At 40.8% G+C, this 12,275-nt stretch overlaps 1 protein-coding gene across 1 annotated transcript in view; it reads left to right on the top strand.

Moving 5' to 3' along the window:
- Positions 1-8,789, top strand: part of LOC130087050 (sodium/glucose cotransporter 1-like) — a 43,805-nt gene extending 35,016 nt beyond the window's left edge. Inside the window, exons 7-14 of the mRNA XM_056253241.1 lie at positions 3,493-3,573; positions 3,673-3,974; positions 5,393-5,725; positions 6,797-6,957; positions 7,059-7,227; positions 7,439-7,654; positions 7,931-8,036; positions 8,341-8,789. Coding sequence (XP_056109216.1) covers positions 3,493-3,573; positions 3,673-3,974; positions 5,393-5,725; positions 6,797-6,957; positions 7,059-7,227; positions 7,439-7,654; positions 7,931-8,036; positions 8,341-8,555 — 1,583 coding nt within the window. The 3' untranslated portion in view covers positions 8,556-8,789. The remainder of the gene's footprint in view (positions 1-3,492; positions 3,574-3,672; positions 3,975-5,392; positions 5,726-6,796; positions 6,958-7,058; positions 7,228-7,438; positions 7,655-7,930; positions 8,037-8,340) is intronic.
- The last annotated feature ends 3,486 nt before the right edge of the window (positions 8,790-12,275 follow it).

Below are 12,275 nucleotides of genomic sequence, written 5' to 3'. Positions count from 1 at the left end.
GATACCAATATGTGCCGGTACCCATAAAAATACTACTGTTAGGCCCATCATTTGAATTGTGTATAATGTTTGCTGTATTTCTATTCAAATCTCCGGAGTAACTAGCCAATGATGAACTTGAGTCTGAACAAATAATTGATTTCAAATGTCTTATCTCCTCTATCCAATGTGTTGCTAATAATAAGTAGCAAACATTTCCCCTGTATAAACAGATAACCCATCACTGATCCTTTTCCCTAATGGTAAATGAAATTCTGGAACAGTAAACGCTACTCCTATTTTATTGTCTAAACTCTTTAAAGTATCTATGTAGATCTGAACTACAGTGATATATGTCTGCATATTGAAGTACCTCCCTTATACTTTTTTTTTTTGTATCTATGTAAAATCGACAGTAGCGTCTAAAAGTAACATCTCCGGTTACTTAACGTAACCTCGGTTCCCTTTTGAGTTCGGTTCACTTGACATTGTGTCAGAGCTGACGCCGTCTATCCCCTCCTTCCTTGAATCTACTGAAGCCTTATGAAATCTTGCGGGCAAGAATTCGCCCGCCAATGACGTTCAATCGTGCAAAATAAAGGTGGCCTCCCCACACTATAAGGCAGCGCTAGACGCCATTGCCCCAGAATCTTTGGACTAAAGCAGAGCGCAGCTGACAAGACTTTGTGCTGTGTAACACAGCATCTTATGCAGTCTCGTTCCCTCCTCTCAGGGAACCGAGGTTACGTTAGGTACCCAGAGACGTTCTCTTTCGAGTTCGGTTCACTCGACATTGGGTCAGAGCTGACGCTATGGGGATCTCACAAAATCCTGCCGTGTTATTAGCGAAGGTCAAGCTCAGCTGCAAGCAAAGCCATTTACCTCAGCTAAAAGCACTTCATGCAACGGAAGACCTCAGCGGCATAGCGGCTAAAAGAGCAAGTTGCACAAGCTTTATACTACTGCAAACACATTGCAGAGTAAAGGACGTCACGTCCCTGATTAACTATACAATTTCACCAGCATTCATGCTGGCACTTATTTCCAGAGGCTGCATTGACAGCAGCCATTCTCTGCCACAGACACTTGGTGAATGAACAATGTGGCCGACGGCACTATCGCCTAGCACGTTAATTCCAGAGCATTATGTGACATCCACAGTGTGAGCGCCGGCACCATCACAGTGTGCTGGGGCAGAATAACCCAAACAGCAGCAATGCCAACACTTTTCTTCGTGGAAGTTTTGAATTTGGTGAGCTAATAAAATATTAAAACTCAGTCAAATCAATATTTTTTGTACAGTTATTTAATTATCCCATCCAGTATCGTGGACTACTCTCTCTCGTTTCATACAAACACAGCTGCTGCCATTTTGTGACTTATTTTGTAAACTGTTGGATTATAAGAGACAAACAGGTACGATTTTAAAACAGTTTAATCTGAAATCAATATCTCTTATCCATAATTATTTATGTGGTGAAATGCTGTGTAATAAGTGGTATGACTGTATACTGTATCTCTTAAATGTCCGTCTAGTTTGAACTTGCCGCGCTAGCAACTGCTCTCTCCTCGGAAACTTTGCCTTTAAAGACCTAATAAAATATTTCAACTCAGATCAATATTTCGTGTCTATTTATTATAGATAATGGACATCCAGCCAGTTGTTATCTCAGAATATACCCCTGACAGGGTGATGAGGACCCCGACGCGAAGCGGAGGATGTACATTATCATCAACCGGCTGGATATACAGTATCCCTTACGTATGAAATTCCAAAGCTTGCCGCAGAGGTGCACAAGGCGATCCGTGATCAAATCCTGGTTCAAGATTTGGGCTCTCTGAAGCCAGCTTGTTTGTTCACAAACTTTAGCCTCTAGTAACTTTTTACCAGAGCCGGACAGTAACGGAGTACATTTACTTGAGTACAGTACTTAAGTACAATTTTGAGGGATCTGTACTTTACTCGAGTATCATTTTTGGGGAGTACTCATGACTTTACTCAAGTACATTTGAGAGGCAAATATTGTACTCTTTACTCCAACACATTTCTATCCATAACCGTGAGTACCCGAGTAAAAATTGTGCAGGCGCCACTGATTGGGACAGATTGGATTGTGCAGGCGCCACTGATTGGGACAGCCTATCAGCAATCACTTTCAGCTTTCCGCCAAAGTCAACTCCATGGTCAGATTTCATATTACACATTAATGTAAGCCAAGCATTTGGTTTGATGTTCTTGAGTATGTGGTGTGTTTAACACAGTCAGGTTCAAATGTGGCAGTGGCGTAGCCACGAGGGATTTCTGATTTCTTAAAAAAAAAACTTTAGGAGGCAAAATATATTTTTACTGATTATGTGAATTACACTGCGCAAACCAAAGTAGGCTACTACCCAGCGAATGAAGAAGGGTTGGCGCTCAGTCTCCACAGTACATAAAATATTAATTTTGTTTTATTTTCTTTTTCGGGTTTGCATTTATGAGGAAAAAACAATGTTATGGACGTGTTCTCCGTTACGGACGTGAGCGCTCTGAAAGCGGCATAAAAAATGCTTTAAAACTTTCACAGAGACATCAAACAGAAAACACAAAACCTTTCTTTAACCTGAATTTCGTTTTGCATTAATTGTATCTTAATTTTAATCAATGTTTCATCAACCAATTGCCTGGGTTTAATAAATAAGATGTAAATAGCAGACGATAGATAAGAAACGGAGGCACCGGCACGTGAACTGGATCTAGTCTCATAAATGAACCGAAACTCAGTGTATAAGGTAGCCTACTTGCCTCTCACAGACATGTCTACTTTTAAACAGAAAAATTCCAAACGAAAGAAAACAGACTACAGACTGTTCTCTGCTTATGTAATCCGTATGAAATGTGCATTTCTCTCTGGCACGTTCACTACTGAAGATCGCAAGTCAGCATCGTCAACTTCATCTAGCCAACACTGACAAAGAAAACACTTGTTTATTAACAAGTGTTTATTAATAAACAATTAAAATATCTCCTTGCTATATTTTACATATTCATAATCATTCCTTTTGCCGGTTCTTTGTGACAGCTTTTAGGTGCTTTATTGGCAGTGCCACCCTTACATGTGGTGTGTGTGTGTGTGTGTGTGTGTGTTTTCCCCGCATTTAAAGATGGGACCCCCCAAAAATTTAATTTAATTAAATAAAGCAACATGGTGAAAAGATGAAAATGACTTGATTTTACTTTCGATTCCTTTTACATTCTCCAAGGTATTAACATTAACATTTTTCATAACTCCATGTAGGACGTTTCTGTGCATAAATGTAAGCACTGTGGCAGTAGATTAGTAATGCAATATTTAGAAAATCTACTCTTGTACTCTTGATACTCAAGTACTTTTAAAAACAAGTACTTTAGTACTTTTACTTAAGTAGACATCTGAATGTAGTACTTTTACTTGTACTTGAGTAAAATTTAACAAGGGGTAACTTGATTTTTTTTCAGTTGCCCTTGAAAAACCTTCTCTGTTTCTTCTACAGGTGGTCTAGCTGCAGTCATCTACACAGACACCCTGCAGACCGTCATCATGGTTGTGGGATCATTCATTCTCATGGGCTTTGGTACGTTCATTCACTTTTGTTCTGTACTTTAAACGTTTTGGGTAAAAAAAGTCTGCTAAACGACTACTTGCTGCTTCAACATGTTCCGTTTTCTTTCAGCGTTCAATGAGGTCGGAGGCTATGAGAACTTCAAGGACCGCTACATGAATGCGATCCCGTCAGTGGTGGGTGCAAACATCAGTGAATCGTGCTACACCCCTCGTGCGGACTCATTCCACATTTTCAGAGACCCTATTACCGGCAATCTGCCCTGGCCTGGAATGGTCTTTGGTCTTACTATCCAGGCTACCTGGTACTTTTGCACTGACCAGGTACTGATCCATTTATCAAGTTTGCTGACGCATTTTTGTGCAGTAACACTTTCTAGATTGTGGCTACCTTCTCGTATTGCTTTATTCTGTGCATAAAAATATATATTTTTTAGGACATAAGAAGCATTGTTTGAGAAAATAAGATGTATATATGTCCTACGTGTTAGACATGCACACATCATTCATACAACTGACATGTCTTCTGTGTCCACTTTTTGACAAACTGCATTTGAGTTTCTCAGGATGAACAGTGTGCTTCTTGTTTTAGTCAGAGCGAGTCTAGCTTAAACAGACATGCTTTTAGTTTGACCACTGATTAGGCCCCACTAAATAAGATAAGATACACAAACAAGCAGGTATAGACTCACCACAGTTAAGTTAGTTCAACAGCCAATTAACAAGACTTAAAATATAACTGTTTCAGACTCCCATATTTGGTTGCCCTAGTTTGGTAATTGGGTGATTTAGGTGACATCGGTAAACATTATCAATATTTTTGCTTTAAAAGATGCATGAAAACATAAACAGATTCACTCATGTCAAATATATTGAGATTTTATTCTTCTAAGGGGAGTTTATTTTTTAGTGATTAATTTTTCCAAAAAAGTCTTATCCGTCATATCGGCAGATGTTTATGTTTTCACAAATAGTATTCAATAATCTTTGTTTGTACTCTGGCACTATAGAGAAAAATATAGCCATAAAAGTTTATTATAGTTCATGACGTACATTACCTGCATCTCAACAATTGTTTTATTTGCGTCTGTTTTTGTTTCTCTATGGAGTGGTGATTCTGGATAATTTTAACCTGGGGTGCCACCGTGCCTGATATGCTTAGGCGGGAAATTATGATACCCTAAATGTCCTAGTATTATATGAAATATATGTATAAACGCAATTTTGAACAAAATGACAAGAAGAAAAAAATCAACAGAAATGTAAAAAAGGGTAAAAAACATCCCTCGTAAGAACATTTTAATGTTAAATTCATAAATCTGGTGAGATTAAAAAAAAAATCTTTGAGAGTTTAAAATTAAAGGTATTGTAGCTAGGAATTTTATAAAAAAAACTTTTTTCCAAATTTGTTTAAACTTTCTGTATATATCAATGCATAATTAAAATGTAAGTACTCTGATAAAAAGAGTATAAAAATCGATTGACTCTAGACCGTTTAATCTGCACTAAACACAGCTCATTATTTCCATCCGGGACGAAACAAAGGATTGGCTTAGGCGACTGTCACTCTCTCGCAACCATGGCAACCACCCTTTTGCCACACAGGACCTGCCCACTTGCGCGTATCCGTATATTCTATGATTCCTCCAGGGAGGACCTGCTTTCACAGAGACAGGACATCATATATCACCCGCGCCATCACCTGGAGAACTTAAGTGACCTACCTCCAGCGATATTTGACACTATCACTTCAGCTAGAGCTCCCTCATAGAGGCGCGCTTATGCTTTGAAGTGGAGTCTGTTCGCTGAGTGGTGTTCTTTCCGATTGGAAGACCTCTCGGAATTGCCTGATTGGCTCTGTGCTTTCCTTCCTTCAAGAGGCCTGGGAGCTGAGGCTATCTCCCTCCACCTTGAAGGTGCATGTCACCGCCATTGCAGCACATCACGATGCTGTTGATGGCAGGTCGCTGGGAAAGCACGACCTGGTCATCAGGTTCCTGAGAGGCGCCAGAAGGTTAAATCCTCCAAGGCCTTTCAGATCATCCTTTCAGGTCTACAGAGAGCTCCCTTCGAACCCCTTGAGTCAGTTGAGCTCAAAATGCTTCTCTTTGAAGACAGCATTCCTGACCGGAGCCGGTCTCTTCCTGTATGTTGGGTACAAACAGGTAATGTGCGGGAAGATTTGCTCTGTGTCTTGCTCTGTGCTCTGAATCAAGTTCCAACATCCTTCGGCAGTCAGACGCGGCGGGCCCAGTACTCTGACACCAGGCCCAGAACTTGTGTGCATGCCCGGACGGTCAGCCCTTGTACTGGGCTACTGTTTCCTCCTCAGTAAATCTGTGTCTCTTCCTGGGCGGTTCTGCTCTGCCCTGTCTCTGCACCGGTAGTAGCTACTACCTGGCTAGGTAGGACCTACCGCAGAGATCTTCCATATGTATCACTGCCCCAAGAGTCAGTCCATATGTGTACCTCCACACATTACCTCCCTTCGGGCAGGGTGTAGTCTCCGTAGCGTTCCCCTCCGTTGGGACTGGGCACGCTTCCCCAGCGGTATGGTCATGGCTGAGAAACATTGGGAATTGAGTTCCAAAGCACTCTTCCCTGGGGTCGGAACAGCAGCTTCGACCGTCCCCAGAGTAAGACCCTGTCCCTTCCATCCTCTTTGGAATGAAGGACTACTTTCACGGGCTTACATGGGGCGCTCGGTAGGTTACGAAATTGTTAGAGCAGTTGCCAAAAGGGCACGCCGTAGCTTGCCATCATCTGCATCTCCAACACTAGTAACACAGTTCAGTGGCTGTGACATTTTCTATAGGGACGTAATGTCGAACGTGACTGACTAAATGGGAACGTCTAGGTTACTAATTTAAACCCCGTTCCCTGAAGGAGGGAACGGAGACGCTACGTCCCCCCTGCCACAGCCCTGAACCACCGTTGAATGGCCGGGATCCTGTCTCCTCCGCAAAACATGAATGAAGTGAGTAATGCCAGTCTTATTTATAACCGTATGCCAGTCTTATTTATAACCGTATGTTCGGGTGGGTGTGACTCATCATGCCAATCTCATTGACCAATGTTCATTGGCTCGTTCTGTTACCACTTGGAGGTGATTGGGCTCCCAGACGAGACCCCATGACGTCAGTCTGACGTAACGTTACATTAGTAACTTAGATGTTCTGTCTCTTTACATGCTTTTATAGATCTGTCAGGTGTTATGGGACTAAACTGCTCTGTGTGTTTTTGAAGGTCTCAGAGGCTTGATGTTGTCTGTCATGCTGGCCTCTCTGATGAGTTCACTCACTTCCATCTTTAACAGCGCTAGCACACTCTTCACCATGGACATCTACACCAAGATCCGTCCCAAAGCCAAAGAGAAGGAGCTCATGCTTGCTGGGAGGTGCGTTTTTGTGTCTGTTTGTGTTGCATATTGATTTTCTGACCTTGTGAGCAGAAAATGATGTGAAAAGGCTCTTGAGATGCCTGTGTTCATGCATACAGGTTGTTCATGCTAATTCTGATCGGCGTGAGTATTGCGTGGATCCCCATAATTCAGTCAGCTCAGAGCGGCCAGCTTTTCGACTACATGCAGTCCATCACCAGTTATCTGGCTCCACCCATCGCCGCTGTCTTCACCCTCGCCATTTTCTGCAAGAGAGTAAATGAAGCAGTGAGTCAGTCCTTCACATTTTACAGTTTTATATATTTTGCTTTGTATCCATTTATATATTTTGGTTTATATCCATTTTGCTTGTTAAATTCAGCTGGATATTAATAATATTGATAATATGTTTTCTCTCAAAACCGATTTTTTCCAGAAAATCAAAGTCTTACCGTACATTTTTTATCTATTGATACATAGTGTTGATATTCCCTCACAGGGCGCATTCTACGGGTTGTGTATTGGTCTGTTGGTGGGTCTGGCGCGTATGATAACCGAATTTGCCTATGGCACGGGCAGCTGCGTGAGCCCCAGTAACTGTCCCACGATCATCTGTGGTGTGCACTACCTCTATTTTGCACTGATCCTCTTCGGCCTGTCCTGTATATTGATATGGGGCATCTCCCTCATGACCAAACCCATTGACGACAAACATGTAAGCTCTTATCATAACAACACTACTACAACTTTTTTTTTGGACAAATATTAAATATTCTTATTTCACTTAAAATACACATATTATACACATACTATAACATAACAATACAGTTCAAAATTTTGGGTTGAAATTTTTTAATTATTACATTTATTAAGAAAGGATGCATTAAGTTGATCAATAGATAGATAGATAGATAGATACATAGATTGTATCTATGAAAAAGCTACTTCTCTGTCACAGCCCCTCATTCTGTGGCCCCTTGTTGTTGTGCAGCTGTACAGGCTCTGCTGGAGCTTGAGGAACAACACTGAGGAGAGGATAGATCTGGAGGCAGATGACTGGACTGATGAACAGGATTCCAGCTCTATGGAAACAGAAGGTACGTCTGCACAAGCCACCAAATTCATAATCATTGATGGGTAGCACAGGTAACACTCACCGCTTTTGTGTGCAACGTGCATCATGTGGTTCAGTAAACGGACTCTGGGTGTCTGTGGGTGGGCCGTCTGATGCTGAGACTAGTTTATGGCTATGATTAATTGACTATATTGTAGTTTTTTCTAGGAAAACAAAGGATGTTGGTTCAGAAACATGTCTTATTTGTGTAAATCACATTGCACATGTAACATATTAGCTTTTAATAACCAATAACAACCGTTTCCGTTCATCTCTTGACCCTGCAGAGGTGCGTGAGGAGCCCGGCTGTTGTAAGAAGGCCTACAACTGGTTCTGTGGCTTTGACCAAGGCAATGCCCCTAAACTGACTAAAGAACAGGAGGCGGAGATGAAGTTGAAGCTCACCGACACCTCTGAAAAACCTCTATGGAGAAACGTGGTCAACGCTAACGCTGTTATCCTCCTCACCGTCTGCGTCTTTTTCCATGGTTTCTTTGGTTAAAGATCACATCAGTATCATCTAACTCTGTTAAGGATATTAGACCTGTGTTCTGTGGACAGAAATGTTACCTTATCAGTAACATCAAGCTAAATGTGATTAATCAGATTGTAAGAGGTTACAAAGTTCCTCTTGAAACACTCAATACTTCCTTATAATATCCTCAACAAAACCCCTTTCTTCCTTATAGCTGCTTACTGTACTTTGATTTGATGGAAGGAACTACAATATATTGTATTTTTTCTGTACTTTTAAATGAATGTACAGGGCCGGCCCGTGGCATAGGCGGTATAGGCAAATGCTAAGGGCGCCACCACTCAAAAATGAGTGAACGAGTTAATTTTTTTTTTTTTTTTTTTATCATTAATTCGAAATACTACAAAATAAAACAAAACAACTCCACATAAATTAAACTAAGTCCCCCGACTCCGGTCCAACGCATCAATCTTCCCCCGCCCAGCGAGTGCTTGAAGTGCGTCAGAAACAGAGCGCGCGCGATCAGTTTACTGTTGGTAATTTGTTGTGTAGCGTCGCCCCTCGCCGCATCCAATGTAGACAGCATTGCTTTCGTTTGAGGGCGCTTAACACACTCAAGCACTAGAAACGGGCCTGGCAGCTCGCGCCAGGTCTAGCCACGGTGAAAGTTACCTCATTGTGACGGATGGCCGAATTTTCATGACACATTTAAATTAGCATTATAGCCTGCGATAGATACAGTGCCAAAGAGAAGAGGCTACAAGGGGATAAAGACAGAGGTAAAGTGATGTAATGAATGAAAAGTTTATCTAATTGCATAGTAGTAAGATACTATAATTTAATGGCAGTTATTTTTACCTTATAACTTTATGCTAACAGTAGTTCTGAGTTCTTCAGAGCCCCCAGACAATGCGATTTGTAACAATCATGTCAGTCTTTTTTAGACGCATTTACTATCACTTTTATTAATTAATGTTTTACTATACAGTTGTGCAGTTTTGAGGTGAATATATGGCATTTTTTAAAATTTATTTGCCAAAATTATTAACGATATTTATAGGCTACAGGTTTATTATGTTTTATGTAAAATTCACATTAAAGAATTCAATTCAATTCAATTCAAAAAAGCTTTATTGTCTATCCCCACAGGGGGGTAGAAAATTGTCTTTAGACAAGGGCTCAACAAACAGCACAATACAAAAGACAACCACACTATTTAAGATACGCCTCCCCCCCTCCTCCCCTCCCCTCCCCTATTTCCTCTTTAAAATATCAATGGCAGTCGGAATAAAAGTCTTCTTATACTTGGCCTTTTTCACCAAAGGTACTTTATATCGTCTACCAGATGGAAGTACATTAAATGAACTATGCAGGGGATGAGTAGAGTCTGTCACAATAACAGACGCTTTCCTTTTCACTGCCGCAGTGTAAAGATCAGACAGAGTTACTTGTTTCTCACCAATAATTTTACCAGCCATAATTATAATCCTTAACATTTCGCAGTTTCATTTCGCAGTTTCATTCATGTAGAAAACATGAACCGTGCCATAATTTAGTGGAAGATTGCTGCCATCAACTCCCAAACAAACACTTTTGCTAGTGCTCATTGAGTAGTTTGTGCATGAATGAGATTTGGACGATGACATCACTGTTTTATCCAGAGCAAGCTATATATAAATTAGATAAATTAATATTTTTTTACAACAAAATAAACCATCACTGAACATACTTAAGCTTGATTATGACACTATTTTCTTCTAGATCTGCTGTACAGGAGAAGCAAACTTTGTTGCATTATTTTCCTGTTATCACTGTAAAGCTGCCTTGAAATAATCTGTATTGTAGGCTAAAAAGCGCTATATAAAAATAAAGGGGACTTGAATGCTAGATGTAATGCTCTTGCTATATATATATATATATATATATGACTAAATAATCACCAACACAATGATGGGGTGAAATGGGCTGTAATGCATGGGGCACCAGGTAAAATCTTGCCTAGGGCAGCAAATTGGTCAGGGCCGGCCCTGTTAATGTACATTGTTTTTAGCACCTGATCATTCATATAGCTAAATCCTTGTTTTTCGTCAAATCGTTCTTAGCTGCTATCAGGCCCGGCACCACGAGGGAGCAAAAGGAGGCATTGCCCCCTCAGATCTGATTTGTGCCCCCTCAGTTTCATTTTTGTATTCATGATTACAAATTAAATGTTTAACCTTTTGAGTGGTACGGTCCCATATATGGGATTTTTATTTCTGTGGCCCTGAGAGTACGGTCCCACATATGGGATTTAGAATGTTCTGTGGCGTCACATAACTGCCAGATTCAAACTGTGCTTTCGCGCGTTGGCTGGTGCTGAGCCAGAGGCGGATGAGCTCAGCGCTGTCATTTATCACAACTATGCAATGTTTTAAACCTCATAATGTTTATTTTAGGTTTCAGACATTTAAATAGACATAAGTAGTAGTAAAACAATACATTTGGAGTTTGTAAAATACACACTGATATCTGTGGAAGCAGCAATAACAATCTTTTCAAATATAATTTGCCGACGTGTGTTATTCATATCAGACAAACATAGTGGAAGTAGGGCCCGAGAATAATTAAATATCAATATATATTGCAACACATTCTCATCCCAAGGCGTCATCTAACTGACACTTTTGACCATGCGTCAACATGCCGACGCACATGGTACCCCTTAAGCGTCAATATGAGACGCTCATCCTCGGGCGTCATCTAACTGACGCTTTTGACCATGCGTCTAAATCTGACGCACATGGCACCCTTTAGCGTCAGTTAGATGACGCTTCCGTTATGGGTAGGCTTAGGTCTGGGGTAGGGTTAGGATTAGACCACTCGGAGACGCGTCTCATATTGACGCTTAAGGGGTTCCATGTGCGTCGGCATGTTGACGCATGGTCAAAAGCGTCAGTTAGATGACGCCTTGGGATGAGAATGGGCTGTATATTGCGATATAATTTTTTTCAATAACAACGTTACATGTAAAGTCCAGTGACAAATGCTGTAATGTATATTGAAATATCGGAAATGTGTTTAAAAATCATATCACCGTTATTGAAAAATTGACTGCGTGTTCCCGGGGGCAGGGTTTATGTAAATGTTGGGGTTTGTGATGTCACTAACCGGGAGGAATCTCGTGTAGTCCCTACCAGCCGTTTGTTGTAGTCCTTAAAAAAATTTTCTTTAAAAGCAAATATCTTCCTTTGTTTTGAACTTTGAGCATTGTAACTTTGCGTGTAGGCTATGGGTCAGCCAATCTGGTTCCATCTGTTAAAATTAACTTTTGCAAATAACAATCGCGGTCCTGGACAGTGGGTGACCTAACACATTAAGATAAAATCTGATTTTCTCCAGTCATTGTTAAAAAACAAGCTAACAAAACTTGCTAACTAGGGTTAGTGAAGCGGCCAGAGGGATCGTTCTGCCTCCACCTAAGCTCCGCCCACAAAAAAACGTCACCATGTTTACCAACTGAAAAGGGGTCTATACAACGGAGACTTTAATACTCTGGCTTAATGGCAAACATTGTAAGATTTCAAAACAATTCCACACGTATAGCAGATATGTTGAAAACTATTTTAATATGCAAAACTGCTACACAATCATAGCTGTGGGCGTTTACTTCCAGGCATGGATCGCTGAACGTACCAAAAGAAAGGGGGAGTTGGATCTGGAAGTATTTTTTTTTTTAAAGCCATGAGCCAAATCAACCAGGTATGAGGT

The sequence above is a fragment of the Rhinichthys klamathensis genome, unplaced genomic scaffold (genome assembly GCF_029890125.1).
Source record: "Rhinichthys klamathensis goyatoka isolate OS25496 unplaced genomic scaffold, OSU_Roscu_1.1 h1tg000104l_1, whole genome shotgun sequence".
NCBI lineage: Eukaryota > Metazoa > Chordata > Actinopteri > Cypriniformes > Leuciscidae > Rhinichthys > Rhinichthys klamathensis.
This window is presented reverse-complemented; position numbering and strand designations above follow the sequence as displayed.